At 41.6% G+C, this 22,022-nt stretch overlaps 1 protein-coding gene across 1 annotated transcript in view; it reads right to left on the bottom strand.

Moving 5' to 3' along the window:
- The window catches only part of DNAH14 (dynein axonemal heavy chain 14), a 499,756-nt gene that overhangs the window by 165,563 nt on the left and 312,171 nt on the right, over positions 1 to 22,022 (bottom strand). Inside the window, exons 50-52 of the mRNA XM_034764559.1 lie at positions 21,705 to 21,901; positions 18,106 to 18,234; positions 13,535 to 13,675 (exon numbers count right to left, since the gene is read on the bottom strand). Coding sequence (XP_034620450.1) covers positions 13,535 to 13,675; positions 18,106 to 18,234; positions 21,705 to 21,901 — 467 coding nt within the window. The remainder of the gene's footprint in view (positions 1 to 13,534; positions 13,676 to 18,105; positions 18,235 to 21,704; positions 21,902 to 22,022) is intronic.

The following is a 22,022-nucleotide window of genomic DNA, read 5'->3' as shown; positions in this document are numbered from 1 at the left end:
GGGGGTGGGAGGCTCCGTACACCTTCCCATTCCACCCCAGTAGACAGCCCAAGCAAAAGGCTGTCATTTTTTTAACCTTTTCTTTGTGGCTTTTTCCTTCCCAACAATCCTCCTCCCAAATACCACCCGGGTTCCCTCCCTCTTTTTCTAATCTATTAATAAAGAATAAATGATTTTTTAAATGATAGTGACTTTATTTGGTTTGAAAGAAAGCTGGGGGAAGGGGGAGGGTGGGTTCCTTACAGAAAATCAGTCAATAAAGGGGGCGGGTTTTCATGAAGGAGAAACAAACAGATATTTCACACTGTAGCCTGGCCAGTCATGAAACTGTTTTTTAAAGCTTCTCTGATGCACAGCGCTTCCTGGTGTGCTCTTCTAATCGCCCTGGTGTCTGGCTGCGCGTAATCAGCAGCCAGGCGATTTGCCTCAGCCTCCCACCCCGCCATAAAGGTCTCCCCCTTACTTTCACAGAGATTGTGGAGCACACAGCAAGCAGAAATAACAATGGGGAGATTTCTTTGGCTGAGGTCAGAGCGAGTCAATAATGATCGCCAGCGACCTTTTAAACGGCCAAATGCACATTCTACCACCATTCTGCACTTGCTTAGCCTGTAGTTAAACAGCTCCTGACTCCTGTCCAGGCTGCCTGTGTACGGCTTCATGAGCCATGGCATTAAGGGGTAGGCGGGGTCCCCAAGAATAACTATTGGCATTTCAACATCCCCAACGGTTATTTTCTGGTCCGGAAAGTAAGTCCCTTGCTGCAGCCCTTTAAACAGAGTAGTGTTCCTGAAAACGCGAGCGTCATGAACCCTTCCCGCCCAGCCCGCGTTGATGTTAGTGAAACGTCCCTTGTGATCCACAAGTGCTTGCAGCACCATTGAAAAGTACCCCTTGCGGTTTATGTACTCGGTGGCTTGGTGCTCCGGTGCCAAGATAGGGATATAGGTTCCGTCTATCGCCCCACCACAGTTAGGGAATCCCATTGCAGCAAAACCATCCACTATGGCCTGCACATCTCCCAGAGTCACTAACTTTTGTAGCAGCACCTGAGTGATTGCTTTGGCTACTTGCATCACAGCAGCCCCCACAGTAGATTTGCCCACTCCAAATTGATTCCCGACTGACTGGTAGCTGTCTGGCGTTGCAAGCTTCCACAGGGCTATCGCCACGCGCTTCTCAACTGTGAGGGCTGCTCTCATCTTGGTATTCTGGCGTTTCAGGGCAGGGGACAGCAAGTCACAAAGTTCCATGAAAGTGCCCTTACGCATGCGAAAGTTCCGCAGCCACTGGGAATCGTCCCACACCTGCAACACGATGCGGTTCCACCAGTCTGTGCTTGTTTCCCGGGCCCAGAATCGGCGTTCCATGGATAGAATCTGCCCCATTAACAACATGATCTCCAAAGCACCGGGGCCCGTGGTTTCACAGAATTCTGTATCCGTGTCCGTGTCCATTTCCATGTCAATGTCCTCATCATGCTTGTCGCTGCGCTGCCGCCGCCGCTGCCTCCTCGCCTCGTTTTTCTGGTCCTGGCTGAGCATAAACTCCACAAGAACGCGCGAGGTGTTTACAATGTTCATGACTGCTGTCTTGAGCTCAGCGGGCTCCATGCTTGCCGTGGTATGGAGTCTGCAGTGTTCACCCAACCAGGAAAAAAGGCGCGAAAATGGTTGTCTGCCGTCCGTTGCTTTCATGCAGGGAGGGAGGGAGGAGGTGAGGCTGTACCCAGAACCACCTGCGACAATGTTTTTGTCCCATCAGGCACTGGGATCTTAACCCACAATCCCAATGGGCGCGGGAGACTGCGGGAACTATGGGATAGCTATGGGATAGCTACCCACAGTGCAACGGTGCAGAAATCGACGCTAGCCCCGGTACTTGGACGCACACCACCGAATTAATGTGCTTAGTGTGGCCACATACATTTCGACTTTATACAACCTGTTTTTCAAATCCGAATTATATAAATTCAGATTAATCCCGTAGTGTAGACATACCCTTAGAGAGAGTGAGCAGCTTGAGCTCTAGTAGAAGAGGCAATAATCCTAGGGGGTGGACTTTGCATTAGCCAGTTCGTAACAAATTTTGTTGCACAGAGAGATCCAGTTATAGATTCTGTGAGGCACAATAGTCTGACTGTTCATTGTCTCTGCATATACAAGAAAGAGCCCGAGAGACATTTTGAACTGTTTCATTCTATCTATGTAAAAGGAAAGTGCCCTATAGACCTCTAAAGAATGCAGTCTCTTGTCACCCTTGTGAGTTTGGGATTTCAGGAAAAAACATCAGCAGATTAATGACCTGATTCAAGTGAAAATCGAAAACCACCTTCGGTAAGAATTTGAAACGGACCTTTAATGAGACATTAGATTTATGGAAGAAACTATATAAATGTCCTGCCATCAGGTACAGTAACTCCCCTAATCTCCTTGCTAATGCTATTGCCAACAAAAATGCTGTCTTTGCTGATAAGTGAAATAGACCAAGGTGGAATCATGAGACCTGCTGTGGTGGGGCAGTGCCCTACCCCCTGAGAAAAAGGCTGGAACAGGCCTTTCAGGCTGCGCAGGGCCGCAGCCAATCAACAGAGGCCTGTTAGGAGCCAATCAGGGTAGGGCAGAGGCAGCCAATCAGGGCTGGGTTAAGCCCTATATAAAGGCTGCCTAGCAGGTGGAAAGGCAGTCTCTTCCTGACTGCCAAGGGAAGAGGACTGGTTCCTAGGCTGAAAGGTAACACTTTGGACAGAGCAGTGCTGGGGAAGGGCAGAAGGAGCTGGGGAGCTCCAGCCAAGGAAAACCCCAGGCTGCAGGCCTTGTTACAAAGGGCTGAGCGGGTGCACAGGGCTGAAGGGGAAGTGGCCCAGGGACAAAAGTCTGACAAGGGGAGAGAAAGAGGTTAGGGAGGCTGCTGCTAGAGGGTCCCTGGGTTGGGACCCAAAGTAGCGGGTGGGCCTGGGTCCCCCTCTTCCCCCTTGTACTACACCTGGCTGAGGAGGAGCGTGGCCTGATACAGGCTGTGGCTGGCCCCTGTGACAAAGAGGTTAGACTCTGAGGCTGCAGCTCGCCACTAGAACAGGTGCAGATGGAGGTCTTCTGATAACACCAGACCCCTGGAAGGGGATGAGACCAGAGCAGTGGGCACTGCTGGAGGGCAGCGTCCTGAAGAGGCTGCCGCTGAGCAGGGAGCAAAGCGGGTCCGGACACCAACAGGGGAGCAGATGACGGACGGGACACCAACAGCAGAGGGCGCCCCACAGATGACAGAGCTAATTCCCAGATGTGCCAGCGGGAGGTGCTGTGGTGGTGAGTCCCAACCCCATCACACCTGCCAGGACTAAATTAAGCTCCCAGGAAGGGACTGGTTTTCTTACTGGGGGATAAACCCATATCAGACCTTTTAAAAAATCTTGCTACCATAGGGTGGGAAAAAACAATGTCCATGAATAAGGTGTTGGGAGGTTGAATGGATGAGGTTTGAAGGTCTAAGTACCAAAACTGTGTTGGCCACACCAGGGCTATTAATATGATACTGGCTACTTCCTGTTTGAATTTTCTGATGGTTCTGGGATTGGAGAAAATACATATAGACATTCCAAACACCATGAAATCAGGAATGCATTGGAAATTGACCCTGAATTCTGTCTTCCTTTGTCACAGAAACAATGACACTTCTTGTTTTCTTTGATAACAAACGGATCTATGGTGGGAAAACCATATTTGCTGAAAATCATTTGAAACCCCATATCCTTTAGAGTCCATTTGTGATTGTTGATTAATTTTATACTGAGGCAATCTGTCAGAACTTTCTGCGCTCTGGGGAGATCAAATGCCTTGAAAGTGACCCGATGACAAATCTAGAAGTTCCAGACACATACCTCCTGACTTAACTGAGTGGATTTTGACCTGCCTTGTTAGTTCAGGTAAAACACTGCACCCATATTGTGTGTTATAATTTTTATGGTGAGGTCCTTGTTGAATAGTAGGAAGACTTTGCAAGCTCAATAAATGGCTCTCGGCTTTAGGATGTGTAAATGAAGAGCTGACTCCTGAGGTGTCCACAAGCCTTGTGTTTGCACATCATCCAGGTGTGCTCTCCAGCTCAGAGTGGATGTATCTGTTACTAGCATCTTCGATGGAACTGGAGGAGAAAAGGGGATTACCTTGCAGCATACATTACTGGATTCATCCATCAACTTAATGAGGCTAGGACTCAAGATGCAATGTGAACTAACATGTCCATGTGATGATTTCTCAGCTGATACAGACTTCAACCACCTTTGCATGCAGCACAGGTGAAGGCTGGCATGCTGAGTCAAGTAAATACAGAAGTCCAGGTGGTCGAGCAACCTGAGGCAAGATCTTGCAGTTGTTCTCGGATAAACCTGCAGATTATTGCATAAATTAAGCCTAGCTGGATGTTTTTTCTGGAGGCAGATAGGCAATCTCCTATTGTGGAGTCCAGAATGGCCCCAGTGCACTCTATTCTTTACACAGAACTGACTAGTCATTGGTTATTTTCAGGCCAAATCAAGCAAAGAGAAACTGAATTTGAAGGATATTGTCCAAAACTTGCAAACTGGATTGACCCTGAATTAACTGGTCATCCAGATATGGAAAAACATGGATACCCAGCCTTCTGAGATCAGCAATTATTACTGATTTAAAGGTGAACTAGATGATCCCTCCCCATCCCTGAGTGGAGTTGTCTGTCACTAGAGTTTTAGTATGTAGAGGTGTAAAGAAGGGTACTGCATTGCACACCTGAGGAGGGTCTTTCCACTAGTTTAATGATGACTTCTTTGGGGATCATAACCATCAAGTCCATAAAGTGTCTGCTGGGTAGACAGTGATTTCAACCCCGCTTACATGGAGTGTAGGTGAAGTTTGGCATGCTAGGTGACATAAGTATATGAGGTCAAGTGTGTTAGAAGTTTGAGACATGCTTTCACTGATGTTCTTGGGTGAACTTGAAGTTGACTGATAAACCTTGCTATTGTCTGGGCTCTCCCTTTGGAAGATAAGCTATCACTGTCTGGAGTCTAATAGGATTCCTATGAACTCTATCTATGCATCACTGAGTGTGGATTTTTGTCTATTAACTTTGAGACCAAACAAGGCAAAGAACTTTAGAATTACTTGGACTGAGTCAATCACCTGTTGTGAAGCTCTTCCTCGAATCAGTCAGTTGTTGAGGTAAGGATAGATCTGGATTCCTTATCTACCTGGATGAGTTGCCTATACTGCAAGGTACCTGGTGGAAACCCTCGATGCTGCAGATAGCCCAAAGGACAGAGCCCTATTCTGATAGTGGAATGTTCCTAAAGGAATCTGAGGTATTTCTGTGGGTTGGGTGGATAGATATATGGAGGCAGGCGTTTTGTAGGCGAAGAGCAGCAACCCAGTCCTGATGATCTAATGAGGGAATTTATGGAGGCTAGAGTCACCATCCTGAATTTGAAACAATGGATGAACATTTTGAGGCACTGAAGGTCCAGGCTAAGCCACAAACCGAATAGTTCTTCTTTGGGATCAGTAAATAACGTGAATCAAAGCATCTTCCCCTGAAATGTAAGGGAACTTCCTCCTCCACAGTTCCCAGCTATAGAAAGGAGTTTACTTGTTTTAACAGTCTCTTGTGAGAAGGATCTCTGAAAAAGGACAGGGAAGGGATGGAAGGGATTGCTTATGATCTCTAGGTCCCACAAGTCTGAAGTAATGCTTGCCCAAACTTCTCAAAAATAAAAATGGTTGTTCCCAAGGGATGGTGTGAGGGTAGAACAAAAAAGATCTTCAAGTGGCTCTAGCAGGATCTCAATGCTGGAGTCAACCCTGGGGCAGCAAAGGAGGTAGAGGGTCATTTACACAGGAATCTCTGTCTCTTCTTCAGTGGCTCTTAGGTCCTCTGTGGCTGATTGTAATATTTGACAGAGGAGTGCTGTCGAAAGTATGCTGGCATGGCCGCTTCCTCTTTAGAGTTGGGATGTAGAGTCTCAAAGAATGCAGAGTTGCCCTAGAATTCTTTAGAGGGGGCTTCCTCTGTCTTGTTGTTGAAAAGTTCATTATTCTCAAATGTGAGGTGCTCAACTGTGGCCTGGATCTGCCTGGGGATCCCTGAGGACTGAAGCTATAACAATAGAGAAGTACATAAAGTCAGATGTCCTTCTGCCATTGTATATTTCATCTCCGCTTGCTACTATTTGGATAGTTGTCTATAAATCGAGACATTGTCTCAATTAAAAAAAATCTTATTTTGAGAGGGCATAATAGTTAGCCATACCTCTGTAGCATAGTTGATGAATACAGCTTAAGGCTAAAGAGTTTCAATTTCTTTGGGTCCTTTTTGCTCATTGTGGACTTGGGAGGGCTAGATGTTTTGATCTCTTGTACTGAGAGAACTTGCTCTTGAATGTCTAGAAATACTTATCATTTATCAGGGACTCAGTACCTCCTGTCAGCTCTTTTTGACATGACAGGGATGTATTCCTAAGCTTTTTACCATGTGTTTCATCAGGTCCTGGAATTCCTTAAACTCACCAGCTGAGGGGGATGGATTCACTGCCTTGTCAGAGGACAGTGAGCAAACCATAAGAGAAATTGAATGCTTTTCCCCTGATAGCTGATGTTCTTCTTCACTCTTCTCCTGCCTCACAAGTATCTGTGGCTGTAATGAGTTACTTAATTTGTCTCTTTGGGGAGGATGATTTAGCCCTAGAGACAGTTGATGAAGCAGGCTTCTTGAAGTCTGGCTGTACACCTGAGGGTGTTAAACAAACCATGAATGGAATGGGTAGAAATATTGAGTTGGAGGTCATATGGGAAGTACCAGATAGGGTGACTTCCCATGAAGTCCAGACCTCTTTTTACTACACCTAGTCTAGTGTCCCCACTGGAGTATTAAGCTCTGGTGTTATGGCAACAATTTTTCGCTGCACCTGTGGTGATCATAAAAAGTTCTCCCTCTTCGCCCTTTTTGGAGCCCTTTAAAAGAGACTTTGGTGGAGATGAGTGGAATAATCTATCCTTTCATTATTTTGTCCATCAATTAGGCCTAATTTTGATCTTGCATGCAAAGGGTACACGTGAACCAAGAGGGGAATCTGTAAAGACAATCATTCTAAAAAGAAACATAGTGACTTCAGCGCTTTTGTGGGGATGTGAACAAATCCTTGGACTCCTTCCAAGATGCTATTCTTGATAAATCAATATTCCAGACAAAGGGAATACATGTATTCCCAATTTGGAGATGGACATTTATCACTGTTAAATTCTTGGCAAACACATGGTACACGTCAGCCCAAAAGACAACATTTTGAATTGAAAATGGTGGTCCTGTTAAAAATCTGATGCCTCTTAACACTTGGATGTGCCTCTATGAGCAAGTAAATGGCCATCAAGCCCAGAGCATGTAACTAGTTTTGCTATTTGCAGGTGAATTCAAACCACAACCTGTAACACATCCTTTTGAAAAAGTAGTATAAGATGGGCCTGATATCAGAGCTTGCAATTCTCCTATTCTAAGTGCAGAGGTGATTGCCCATAAGAAAGCTGTTTTCATGAAAAGGTGGTATAAGGAACATGATGCTACTGATCTGAATGGGAGTCCAATGAACCCAGCCAACACTACATAGGATCCTATCCTAACGGGAGGGAATACGTATATCAGCACTTTGAGGAATCTAGACACTGTAGGGTATAATAATACAGTGTGGTTATGTATTGGAGGATGATAAGCAGATATAGCCACTACATGTACTTTTGTAGAGCTAACCGAAAGTCCAAAGCACTGTAAGAGATAAAGTAATCCAAAATAAAAGGAATGTCAGCTTAAAATGGAGAGAAATGCTATTCCACCTAAACAGTGAAATGCTTCCATTTGGAACTGCAAGTGAGTCTTCTGGAATCATTCCTGCTATGGATCAGGATGTTTTGGACGTCTTTGGAACATGACTTCTCAATGTCAGTTAGGCAGCTGGCATCCAGGCTGTATGGTGCAGAGACTTTGTATCTGGATGATAGGTTCTTCCTCATGGTTTTGGGAGATTATGCCCGAATCCAGAGGCCCCGTTTTTGGGGGTTGTACCAAGAGTCTTAACAGGTCTTTGAACCAAAATTGCCTGGGCCTCACTGGGCTATCAATAGTAACTTTGCTGCATCCTGTCTGAACTTTCTCAATATTCTCAGAATTAAAGGAACTGGTTGTAAGTGTACAGCTGAGCCTGGGAATAAGAGATAAGGAAAGCATCAGATAGCAATCCTAGGCTCAAACTCCCTCTAAAGCAAAAGATGCAGCATTTTCTGTTTGATTTTTGTGGCAAACAAGTCTATAATTGAGTGACTCCATTTAATATATAATATAGTAATATATGGAGATATACCTATCTCATAGAACTGGAAGGGACCCCAAAAGGTCATTGAGTCCAACCCCCTGCTTTCACTAGTAGGACCAAGTTCTGATTTTTGCCCCAGATCCCTAAGTGGCCCCCTCAAGGATTGAACTTATAACCCTGGGTTTAGCAGGTCAATGCTAAAACCACTGAGCTATCCCTCCCCCCAAAAGATTGAAAGATTTGAAAAATTGAGTCCTTAATAGACCATTTATGGTCAAAAGAAAAGTGTCTGTTCAACTGATCCTCTAAGATGAAACCTGATGCACCAGCTCCATAGGTGAACAGGTTCTTGGCACAGTTGAGAAGGTCTGTCTCCTCCTCCTCAGTTAATATAGAACATCACTATAATGTTATCTGTCATCACTTGTATTGTTTTGCCTTGTATTAAAAGTGGGAACATCACACATGCTATACAGATTGCTCTCAGTTCTAAGGTATTTATGAAGCTGAGACCTGTTTATTGACCATAGTTCCTGGGTCTAAGAGTGATTCTAGTATGCTCCCTATGAGAGGTTGGAAGCATTCATTACTAACATCACTGTGGGCAGAGGGGGAGAAAATGGAACACCTCTGCATACTTGGACTGGTTACTTCCAGCGGTTTAGTGATGATAGGACCTGCTGTGGAATCTGCACTGCCATACCTAGATGGTGTTTGCTTGGTAGGTAGATAACTACAACCAGCCTTGCATAAAGCAAAGGTGATGTCTAGCATGAGGAGTGATGAATGTGCATGAAATGACCTAGTATTTTTAGATACATTCTTACTGCTGTCTGAGAATTATTAGTAAATTATTTATAAGATCTTCCATGATTTTGAACCTACTATGAAGTACACTGCTGTGGAGTCCAGAAGTGCTCCTATAAATTCTGTCTTCTGGGATGGTACTAAGATGAATTCTCTTTGTTTACCTGGAGACCCAACTTAGTAAAGATTTGAAGGATATAATGTATACTATCTGTGAATTTGTTGAGAAGAGGATCCTCAAATGAACCAGCCACTGAGGTAAGAGTAAAGGCTAATGAGTTGTCGTCTTAGGCCTGGTCTACACCACACAGTTAGGTCGACATAAACTGCCTTACATTGACCTAGTGTACACACTACAGCCTTGTCCTACTGATGTAAGTGCCCTATTACATCTACATAACAACTCTACCTCATGTGAGGCATAGGACTTATGTTGATGTAGTTAGGGAGACAGTGTCTGTATAGACACTGAGTTACTTACATTGACTGTTGGCTGTCTTGTCCATTTCAGGGCTACATGCTGGAGCCCTGAAATGGACAAGAAAGCTGGGCAGCTAGCTGCGCCCACCCGATTCTCCAGTCCCTGATCAAGGAGCCAAGTAGCCCAGGTAGCTGCCCCCACTCCCAATGGGGAGGTGAGAAGCCCAGGCAGCTGCTCCCTGTTCCCAGCAGGAAATGGAGAGGCAAGAGAGTTGGGGGGCAGCTGGGCCCCCAGTGAGGCGCTTCACAGAGCTAAGAGTTCTGGCTCTCAGCCCCCCACACTGCCCCTCTTCAGTTGGTGGAAGCGCTCCTGGTGAGGACACACACCACCAACAGAAGGAGGATAGCGTGGACCTCAGTACTTACTGCGGTGGCTGTAGGTCAACCTAACATAGGTAGACCTAAGTCAGTAGTGTAGACATGCCCTTAGAAATGCTATCACCAGTACAAGATATTTTGTGAAAACCTTTGAGGCTGCTGGCAAATCAAATAGCAGAACTCTGTACTGAAGATGTTTTGTCCCCACTACAAATCTAAGATATTTTCTCTGAGCAGTGGATTGAAATATAGAAATACAAATCCTGATGATCAAGAGCAACATTTAGCAGCAAGTTAGTGCACTGTACATTCACATCTTGGTTTTCCACACACTAAATCACCACATAGACAAGCCCTGAGAAGTAACTAGGGGTGCCCTCCCTACTCTGGTCAGAGATTGATGAGGAAAATGAGTATTCCTGCAAGGGAGGAACAATTAGCTAAATAGTAATAAAAATGCCTAAATCACACCAGTCCAAATTATGCGTAAAGGTGCAGATCTAATTGTCTATGTCAAATCTGAGTATATCAGCTTTCTGGAGGTGTCAAGAAAGAATGGAATCCATTGGCCAAAAAATGTGTAGGTGGATGGCTGTGTTCCTGTTGTGGCAAAATGGCCAATGTTGATATGGTGGGTCCCGTGCTTTTCTTGGTGGAGGGGCTAGGACACCACCTCTTGCCCCTGCTCTTGGGGTGCCTAGTGGCCCGGGAAGGTGGTCCTTGACGTTGGGGGAAGGAGTCTCCCTGCCCTGCTGGGGCAGGGTCTCCATTCCTCCAGTTGTCTGGTCTTTCAATTCTCAGCAACACACTTCCAAACTCCAGTCCTCAATCCCTCCTTGCACCACCCTGTCTGCCTGAAGCAGAGTTTTTTATTAGGTTCCTGACAGTGCCTTAATTGACTACAGGTGCTCCAATTAACCTGTAGTAACCTTCCCTAGTTTACAGGGAACCACAAGTTAATTAGCCTAGGGTTTATATATCTCCCCTCTCCCACTGTTCGCTGGCCCTGCCGTATCACACTGTTTAAAATTGTTATTTTTGTTGCTGGGATTTTATTGTCTTGTTAATTATGTATTAGGGAGTCCAGAGCCTTATATACTTGACTATTTAAAAACATTGAATTCTCAATAAATAAAAACTCCTCAGGCAACTCCGCAACCACTTCTGCAGCCTCAGGGCCCCACTGTTTCCATTCATCCTCCATCATAAAATCCTACCCAACTCTCACTGGTACAAGCTCTATGTAGCCAAGCCTTCCATCAGTGAAGCAGAACCATTAAACTGAGTACAGGGCTCTCCACATCTATGCTGGCTTTGTTCCAATGTGTCAACTATCTACTTTTTCCCCAGGGATGAATTCCCGTTTCTGACATAGCTGCTTCCCTGGTCCCTGGAGGGATGTGTAAATGGCAATCCCTGGAAACTCTAAAATGAATTATAACAAATATGTACTGTTTGTAGTTAGAACAGACTCACGAATGAGTCTTTTGATAATGCATCTCGATTTGTCTCATATAATTTTCCCTTAGTAATCTGGGACTGAATTCAGAGTTCCTGAAAAGTAGGTATTAATACACACAATCTTAAATCAGGCATAATCTAGGTAAGTTAAATGCTATGCAAGCTTCCCAACACATCTCTTTCATTGTACTTCACTCTTGATCTGCAAAACCCCTGCTTTTCCAGTTCAGGGCCTCTCTTGAACAGAGAATGCCCATCATGTTACATGGAAAGTGGTTTCATAATGTTTACAAATGGGTGCATCCATCTGTTTTAGCAGTAACAGGATGAGATCCTAATATAGTATAACCCTATGAGAGAAAACAAATCCATCCTAGCATAATGACAGGTTTCAGAGTAGCAGCCGTGTTAGTCTGTAGCCACAAAAAGAACAGGAGTACTTGTGGCACCTTAGAGACTAACACATTTATTAGAGCATAAGCTTTTGTGGACTACAGCCCACTTCTTCGGAAGCCCACGAAAGCTTATGCTCTAATAAATGTGTTAGTCTCTAAGGTGCCACAAGTACTCCTGTTCTTTTTGCAAATCCATCCTAGTTTCCTACAGTTAGATTAGAATACAATAGAATTTACATAATGCATTTGTCAAGCACAGTGATTGATAACATTTCTGGTACATGTATGTCATATAGTATTTTGTTAGAGACATTGTCAGGATCACACTGGCATGTAAGTCAGTGGGAACAACTATGGAAGATGAATAACACTCAGCAGCGGCAGTTTGAATCCCCTTCCTCAAGGCTTTCTTTTGCTGATTTATAAACAAAGGATTACAAATAAATAAAAACAAAAATAATCCATTCAGAACAACGAACCTCACTGCTTGTCAGAGATGTTTCCAGCTTCTTTCACACCCTTCTCCTAGGTAGTCACCACCACAGTCACTTCCTCTCTAACTTTATATATCCCACCTTTGATTACCCATGTTACAGGAAGGGGTCTGCATTAACCCCTCAAACACTGGGACTTATAGAGTGCCTTTCTACCTTACCACAGGTGTTTCCTACCCAGAAATATACAGTATGTGCATCTTAATCCTTAGACAACTACTGGGGACTGGTAGACAAAGGGCACTATTTGAAGGAGGATTGTGAGCAGATGGGCAGAAATGGTAATATTCCAATGATCAGAAAAGGTGTCCAAGCAGCTGAGAAATGGAAGAAGTTGGGTGAAGATTCCTGCTCTAATGATAGGAAACCCTCCTCAATCCTTGGCTTATTTTTTTCACGTGACACACACCTTACTGCTTCCATTTCCCAGCCTCAACAACAGCTGGCAGCAAGATGCTTATCAGGAGAAAAAAGGGTACAGCAGTTGATAGGAGACTTTGGTGCACTTGTTTGGCAGGAGAGGAGGGAGAAGGAAAGATGAAAAACTGAGGATGAGCTTAATCTCTTATTTTTCCTCAAATGCAATTTATTCATATAAACTAAAAATCTTCCTCAGTACTTTAAGGGTTAAATTAATCAAAATCTCACAACTGTGAATTCTCATAAGAACCAGGAATTCTTTATTTAAACATTATTTCAAGAACTCAAGATCATAAAACTTTAAGTGTTTCCTAAGTAGTGAAATAAAATCGATGTTTGGGACATACCTGGCTTGAACTCCCACACAAATGAGGATTTCTTAGGCCTGGTCTACACTAACCCCCAATTTGAACTAAGATATGCAACTTCAGCTACGTAAATAACGTAGCTGAAGTCGATGTACCTTAGTTCGAATTTACCGCGGTCCAGACGCGGCAGGCAGGCTCTCCCGTCGACTCCGTGTACTCCTCGCGCCGAGCAGGATTACCGGAGTCGACGGGGAGCACTTCTGGGTTCGATTTATCGCGTCTTGTCTGGTCGCGATAAATCGAACCCAGAAGTTCGATTGCCTGCCGCCGAACCAGCGCGTAAGTATAGACAAGCCCTTAGATGCCTAAAGCCACCTCTTTGCTTATACAATACTACATAAAATTTTCTGATTAGTGTGAAAAAAATGGTTTGAGGTATTTTAAGTGAAATTTGTTGGCTATTCATTCTTTTAGAACTTCCATTTGCTGATATAATTTCCCCCAAACTAGCTGATCTATTACCTGGAAAATACGTTGTAAGGATTGTAAGGAAGGTTGGGGCAGAACCAACAGACAAAAGTGTGTGAGAAGACGTGGGCTAATCTCATTTCTTCCACCACTTGGAGGGGCACAGTCTGCAACCAGTGAGACATCATGGATATTCTGTAAGAAACAGAGTGGGAGAAAACTGAAAGGCAGCAACTGAATCAGCATTTCAAAACAAAATACATTTTAGAGCTCCTATGCTATTGCACGGATTTCCACTTCAAGGTCTCCATCTTGCTCCAAATGTAAATGTAGTTAGAAAATGAGCAAAATTAATTCCCAATATAAATATATAAATCCAGCGACTTGAGCAACGATAGCAGGAAAGAGTTATTCGGAGCTACAATTTTTATATATATATATAATTAGGGCTGTTGATTAATCACAGTTAACTCACGTGATTAACTCAAAAAAATTAATCGCAATTAATCGCACTGTTAACAATAGAATACCAATTGAAATGTATTAAATATTTTGGATGTTTTTCTACATTTTTAAATATATTGATTTAAATTACAACACAGAATACAAAATGTACAGTGCACTGTACAAATTATAAAAGAAATAGTACTTTTCAATTCACCTCAAACAAGTACCATAATATAATCTCTTTATTGTGAAAGTGCAACTTACAAATGTAGATTTTTTTTGTAACATAACTGCACTCAAAAACAAAACAATGTAAAACTTTAGAGACTACAAGTCCACTCAGTCCTACTTCTTGTTCAGCCAATCGCTAAGATAAACAAGTTTGTTTACATTTACAGGAGATAATGCTGCCCACTTCTTATTTACAATGTCACCTGAAAGAGAGAACAGATGTTCACATGGCACTTTTGTAGCTGGCATTGCAAGGTGTTTTTGTGCCAGGTATGCTAAACATTCGTACACTCCTTGATGCTTTGGCCACCATTCCAGGGGACATGCTTCCATGCTGATGACGCTCGATAAAAAAATAATGCGTTAATTACATTTGTGACTGAACAACTTGGGGGAGAATTGTATGTCTCCTGCTCTCTGTTTTACCACATTCTGCCATATATTTCATGTTACAGCAGTCTCGGATGATGACCCAGCATGTTGTTCATTTTAAGAACACTTTCACTGCGGATTTGACAAAACGCAAAGAAGGTACCAATGTGAGATTTCTAAAGATAGCTACAGCAGAGACCCCTGATTTAAGGATCTGAAGTGCCTTCCAAAATCTGAGAGGGACAGGGTGTGGAGCATGCTTTCAGAAGTCTTAAAAGAGCAACACTCTGATGCGGAAACTACAGAACCTGAACCACCAAAAGAGAAAATGAACCTTCTGCTGGTGGCATCTGATTCAGATGATGAAAATGAGCATGCGTTGGTCTGCACTGCTTTGGATCGTTATCGAGCAGAACCCATCATCAGCATAGACATATGTCCTCTGGAATGGTGGCTGAAGCTGAAGGGAAGTATGAATCTTTAGCGCATCTGGCACGTAAATATCTTGCAACACTGGCTACAACAGTGCTATGCAAACATCTGTTCTCACTTTCAGATGACAGTGTAAACAAGAAGCAGGCAGCATTATCTCCTGCAAATGTAAACAAACTTGTTTGTCTGAGCGATTGGTTGAATAAGAAATAGGACTGAGTGGACTTGTAGGTTTTAAAGTTTTACATTATTTTATTTTTGAATGCAATTATTTTTTGTACATAACTCTACATTTATAAGTTCAACTTTCATGATAAAGAGATTGCACTACAGTACTTGTATTAAGTGAATTGAAAAATAGTATATTTTATTTTTACAGTGCAAATATTTATAATAAAAATATAAAGTGAGCACTGTACACTTTGTATTCCGTGTTGTAATTGAAATAAATATATTTGAAAATGTGGAAAACATCAAAAATATTTATATAAATGGTATTCTATTATTGTTTAACAGCACAATTAATCACAATTAATTTTTTTTAATTGCTTGACAGCCTATATATATATTTGTGTGTGTGTGTATACACACACATACATACATACACACATATTGAGTTCTCTTTCTCTGGTTTATCAATGACAGGTGAGTAATTTGACGAACTTAAGATGTATAACCTGCAGATTAAATAATAAATTGGAAACATTCAGTCAAAACTATCACTGAAGAGATCTTATTTTGTTTGGGTACTTTTAGGACTAAGAAAACTTTTTACCTAATTCAGAATCCACAGAAACAACATGGATTTCAAAGTCTGATTTGAATTTAAATGTATGTGGTCTGCTTAGGAGTGTGAAAAAAAGACGCAAAGAGGGACAGAGATAAAAAAGTCTAATGAAAAATGGTGAAGAAAGACACAGAGAATAGGACGACTGAAAAACAAACATGAGTATGTCAGGAAAAGAAGCAGAAAGGTGAGAGAAAAAATTCTAAACAAGGAAAAATATATATCCGTCTTGCAATATTCCTATAAAAACACATAACTCAGGTAAAAATCCCATAGCCCAGTGAAGTCAAATGTCTTGCTGTTAATAAGATTCCATGTCTATATGTGCCCCCAACCCATGAAAGAATCAATTTTTTGCCTCCTCATACCACTCAATACTCTCCCCTTCACCTTCTGGGTCGGTTCTTCTCTCCTGAGAAATGTTTTAGTGTGGAGGCTGCTCCTACTTCCAACCCGTTTCAGAGAGAGCGAGCGCTGGAGGAGCAGGGAGAGAAGGGGATGGGAGATATTGAATTCACTCCCTATGAGCTAGGAATGAAGAAAGCCCTGAGTGGGTAAAACTGTAGTGGGCAGGGGAGGCGGAGACAGAAGAAGCATGAGACGGACAAGTTGATTGAGGCTGGAGGAGGTGAGTTTCTTTGGTTTCTTCCTTGAGATAAGAGGAGACAAAGAGATGCAAGAATGATGCTGGTGGCTAGGCATTGAGAATAACCAAGTTTCAAACTTAGGAAAGGGGAAGGAGGCTTGTTGGAGGAAAAGCTGTTATCATGGACAAACAACTGGTCTCTCAAAATATTGTGCTCTCCCAATTCAGAAATAAACCCACATCTGGTGAATGGGATTCCCGTATCTGGTGAGCGGGCTGAGCTACCTAGAGAAGATGCCAATTCTGAACCTGCACAAATATGTATGCAAATCTCGTGTGTGTGTGTGTGTGTGTGTGTGTACAAACTGGCCCTACTACGGTTGCCAGCAATGGAAAGACTACACCAATTAGAGAAACTGGAATGCTTTAATGCAAAAAGCAAACTACACATGAAATGTCTCCACACATCTTCACAAGGAAAGCTGTCGGGGAGTACAAAATAAAATTGATGCCATCAACGAATCCCTTTGGTCTCACAGTACCATGCCTCATCCCTATACCCTTGCTACAGAAAGTCAAAGAAGAATGAAAGAGAATCTCAAAGTTAGATGCTACAGCACATCTGGCACATCCCCCTTGCTAAAGAATCTACACCATTAACTTCATTCATCACCCTGTTTGGAAGGTACTGTTTCAATCAGTTTCCATTTGGCATAGCTTCAGCACTAGAACATTTCCAGAAAAGAATCTCTAAGATTGTGTCAAGTTTGCCTGTTGTTCTTTGCCATGCACATGATGTCTTGGTATATGGCAGAGATAAAAATGAACACAATGAGTGATTACATGCAGTTTTGAAGTGCTTCCAACAAGCTGGCCTCACTCTAAGCAAGAAATGTTAATGTGGAAAAGAGCAGGTAAGATTTGTAGGACACATATTTAGCAAACAGGAAATTCAGCAGGATTAAGACAAATTGAAGGCATTGCTTGCCTCATTTGAACCCAACAATATTTCTGCTGTGAGAAGATTCCTGGGCATGACAAATCATTTTGGGAAATTCAAATTTAGTTCATCTAACCAAATCCTTAAGAGTTCTCCTTAATGGTTGCAATATGTGGATCTGGAAGAGCACAAAACAAAATACATTTAATAAAATAAAAGAACTACTGAGATCTCCATCTCTTTTTGCACAATACTCAGTAAACTATCCAACAACAGTAGTAGCAGATGCATCTTCATATGGTTTAGTAGCAGCCTTCCCAATAAAGCAGCCAGCAGGAGACCAGAGACCTGTTGCATTTATATCAAGAAGTCTCACAGAAACCAAGCAGCAGAATGCTCAAGTGGAAACCAAAGTTTTAACAGTCACTTGGGCCTACATAACTGTTTGTGTTGGATTTTAACATAAAAAAATATGATTTAAATCACTAGTCAGGAAGACTCAATGTAATCATGGATTTCTACATAAAAGTGCATTCTTGTTGGTTGTTATAACCTTAATACATATTCACAACTCAGAGATAGATGTAGGTTTCATTTTTAGAAGATACTCACTCTACATGTTTAAAGTGATTTATTTTGAAAACTTTTCAGATTAGTTTTACAGCTATATCAGAAAATGAATGATTGGTTATTTCATTTACCATTATCAGTAAGCATAATATTATCATAATATTAATATGAAATGGTTAGTAGCCCTTAGATTTAACTTAACTTGCTCTTTGCAGAAGATTAATTAGAACTGATTAAAAAATCAGAAATCCATACTGTACCTTCCATGCAAGTTGCTTAGTGTCATAAAAACCTCCTAAATCTAAAAACTGTCTGATTGTTTCAAGTGGCGGCTGGGCACCATACTCCTCTGGTATTGGCATATTCAGATCATCAATAAACATTATCACCTGTGAATAAATATAACCACATTAGAAACCATATCTGAGTTTTGTTAAACTTAGCTTTACTTATTATTATAGAGTATTAACATGAAGTGACTGTGTTTTAGGCACATAATTATGAACCATCTACATTGTTTTTTTTATCTAAAACACACATTAATTAGTGTACTTGCACAAATGACCTAGTATATGTCATTATATGAGCAGCTCAGATGTAAACTGCAAGGTACAGGAAGCTGTTATATCTCATCCAAATGGAAACTATGAGAATGCTTTAATATTAAGAAACATAGAAAGCATAAGAATGCTCATACTGTGTCAGATCAATGGTCCATCTAGCACAGTATCCTGTCTTTTGACAGTGCCAGATGTTTCAGAAGGAATGAATAGAAAAGGGCAATTTATCAAGTGATCTATCCCAGTCCCAGCTTCTGACTCTCAGAGGTTTAGGGGCACCCAAAGCATGGGATTTCACCCCAGATAATCTGCCTAATAGCCATTGATGGACCTGTCACCCATGAATTTATCTAATTCTTTTAACCCAGTTTTACTTTTGACCTTCACAACATCCCCTGGCAACGAGTTCCACAGGTTGACTTTGTGTTGTGTGAAGTACTTCCTTACGTTTGTTATAAACCTGCTGCCTATTGATTTAAATGGGCGACCCCTGGTTCTTGTGTTATGTGACAAGGTAAATAAGACTTTCTTATTCACTTTCTCTACATCATTCATGATTTTATAGACCTCTATCATATCTCCCTTCAGTCATCTCTTTTCTAAGATGAACAGTTCCAGTCTTTTTAATCTTGCCTCATATGGAAGTTGTTCCATATCCCTAATCATTTTTGTTGACCTTCTATGTCCCTGCTCCAACTCTAATATATCTTTTTTGAGATGGGGTGACCAGACCTGCACGCAGTGTTCAAGGTGTGGGTGTACCATGAATTTATATAGTGGCATTATGATATATTCTGTCTTATTATCTATTCCTTTCCTAATGGTTCCTAACATTCTGTTAGCTTTTTTGACATTGAACAGATGTTTTCAGAGAACTATCCACAATGACTCCAGGATATCTTCCTTGAGTGGTAACAACTAATTAAGACCCCATAATTGTGTATGTATAGTTGAGATTCTGTTTTCCAATGTGCATTACTTTGCATTTATCAACATTGAATTTCATCTGCCATTTTGTAACTCCCTTTGTAACTCTTTGCAGTCAGCTCTGGACTTAACTATCTTGAGTAATTTTGTCTTGTCTGCAAACTTTGCCACCTTACTGTTTACCCCTTTTTCCAGGTCACTTCAGAATATGTTGAACAGCAGTTGTCCCAGTCTATACCCTTGGGAGACCTCATTATTTACCTCTCCACTGTGAAAACTGACCATTTATTCCTACCCTTTGTTTCCTATCTTTTAACCTGTTATTGATCCATGAGAGGACCTTCCCTCTTAACCCATAACTGCTTATTTTGCTTAAGAGCCTTTGGTGAAAGACCTTGTCAAAGGCTTTCTGAAAGTCCAAGTATATTATATCTGCTGGATCACCCTTTTCCACATGTTTGTTGACCCCCTCCAAGAATTCTAATATATTGGTGAGGCATGATTTCGCTTTATAAAAGCTGTGTTGACTCTTCCCCAACACATTGTGTTCATCTGTGTGTCTGATAATTCTGTCCTTTACTATAGTTTCAACAATTTGCTTGGGACTGAAGTTGGGTTTACGGGCCTGTAATTGCTAGACGCGCCTCTGGAGCCTTTAAAAAAAAAAAAAAGTGCTACATTAGTTATCCATTAGTCATCTGGTACAGAGGGTGATTTAAGTGATAGGTTACAGACCACAGTTAGTTGTCCTGCAATTTCGTATGTGACTTCCTTCAGAACTCTTGAATACCATGTGGTCGTGGTGACTTATTGCTGTTTGATTTATTAATTTGTTCCAAAACTTCCTCTACTGACACCCCAATCTGGGACAGTTCCTTAGATTTGTCACCTAAAAAGAATGGCTTGGGTATGGGAATCTCTTCATATTTTTTGTAGTGAAAACCAATACAAAGAATTAATTTAGATTCTCCACAACAGCCTGGTCTCTGAGTTCTCCTTTAGCACCTCAATTGTCCAGTAGCTCCACTGACAGGCTTTGGCAGGCTTCCTGCTCCTGATTCATTTAAATAAAATTGCTTTTATTTTTTGTGTCTTTTGCTAGTTGTTCTTCAAATTCTTTTTTGGCCTGCCTAACTATACTTTTATACTTGATTTGCCAGAGTTTATGCTCCTTTCTATTTTCCTCAGTAAGATTTAACTTCCAATTTTTAAAAGATATCTTTTTGTCTCTAACTGCCTCTTTTACTCGGTTTAGCCCTGGTGACATTTTTCGGTCTTCTTCTTCTTTTTTTTTTTTTTTTTTTTTTTTTTTTTTTTTTAAATTTCCATGAAGCTTGCAGGCATTTCACTCTTGTAACTGTTCCTTTTAATTTCAATTTAACTAGCCGCCTGTGGAGTTCCCCTTTTTTGAAGTTAAATGCTATTTGTGCTGGTTTCTTTGATATCCCTCCCAAAGATGTTAAATTTAGTTACATTATGGTTGCTATTACCTAGTGGTTTAGCTATATTCACCCCTTGGACCAATCCTGTGCTCCACTTAGGCCTAAGTCAAGAACTGCCTCTTCCCTTTTCAGTTCCAGGCCTAGCTGTTTCAATAAATAGTCATATTGAGTGAGATCATCCCTTGCCACAATAAAACCTGCAGGAAGCAGATCTGGGAAAGGAAGTCACTCCTCCTTCCACAACTGCACAGGGCCAGGCAAATTACATTTGACTTTACAAACAATGAGAGGTTTCACAGCTATGGAAGAACATGCGAGGAGGAGAAAATACAACATACTATATATTTTGTTAGTTCCTATTTGGATTTTTAAAACAGTTATTGTAATGTATTAGATTTGTGGATAGTGTCCAGAGGGGAGGCCAGGGTGGTGGCCAGCAATGGAAACAGCGACAGCTCATTGTGAAAGATTCATTGGCATAGTCAGCTAATTGAGTAGGCTGGCTAGCTGGCTGAAACATCTTGGAAGCTTTGTATTTATTTTTGTAGCTACTATAACATTCATAAATGAATGGGATTGAATAAATAAGGTTACCAATACATTACTTATTAAGAATACCTTATCTCCGAATTCCTGCCATTACATATGAAATACTACACTAGTAATTGAAAAGAAGCACAACAGTAACAGATAAAAACAATAATCCAAACAGCCTAATACACACATTAGAGAGACAAGGGGGATGAGGTAATGTCTTTTATTGGACCAACTTCTATTAGTGAGAGAGACCAACATGGCTACAACAGTATTTAACAGGAGTTAGACAGACACACTTTTGAAATAAATCAAATAGTTCTGTCAATCTTTTTAGTGTTTATTTTAAGCTCTGTTGGCATTTTTAAGCATTGGTAGAGTAGAACACTGTTTTACCTGTTTGGATTTTGGTGCACCAAGAGTATCTTTACTTTTTAGTATTAATTTCTGACGAACCCTTGCCTGTATTTGGGCAGCACTCGTGTGGGCACCACACTGTATTGTGGAAACTATAACACCCTTGATTCTTTCAGATGATGGAGCAATGTCACCAGTTTCACTTGCAGAATATGGCCCCTTTGTTGACTTCAAATCTGTCATATACAAAATTAAGGGTCAGAATGATCTCTGATCAACAGTGGATCTACTCTCCTCACCATTCTAAGATGCTATTAATATTGCATACTGTTATTACAGCAAATATTTTCTTTTCAT

Source organism: Trachemys scripta, chromosome 3 (assembly GCF_013100865.1).
Source record: "Trachemys scripta elegans isolate TJP31775 chromosome 3, CAS_Tse_1.0, whole genome shotgun sequence".
NCBI classification, from domain to species: Eukaryota; Metazoa; Chordata; order Testudines; family Emydidae; genus Trachemys; species Trachemys scripta.
Note: the sequence above shows the minus strand (reverse complement) of the source record. Positions and strands in the feature narration are given on the sequence as shown.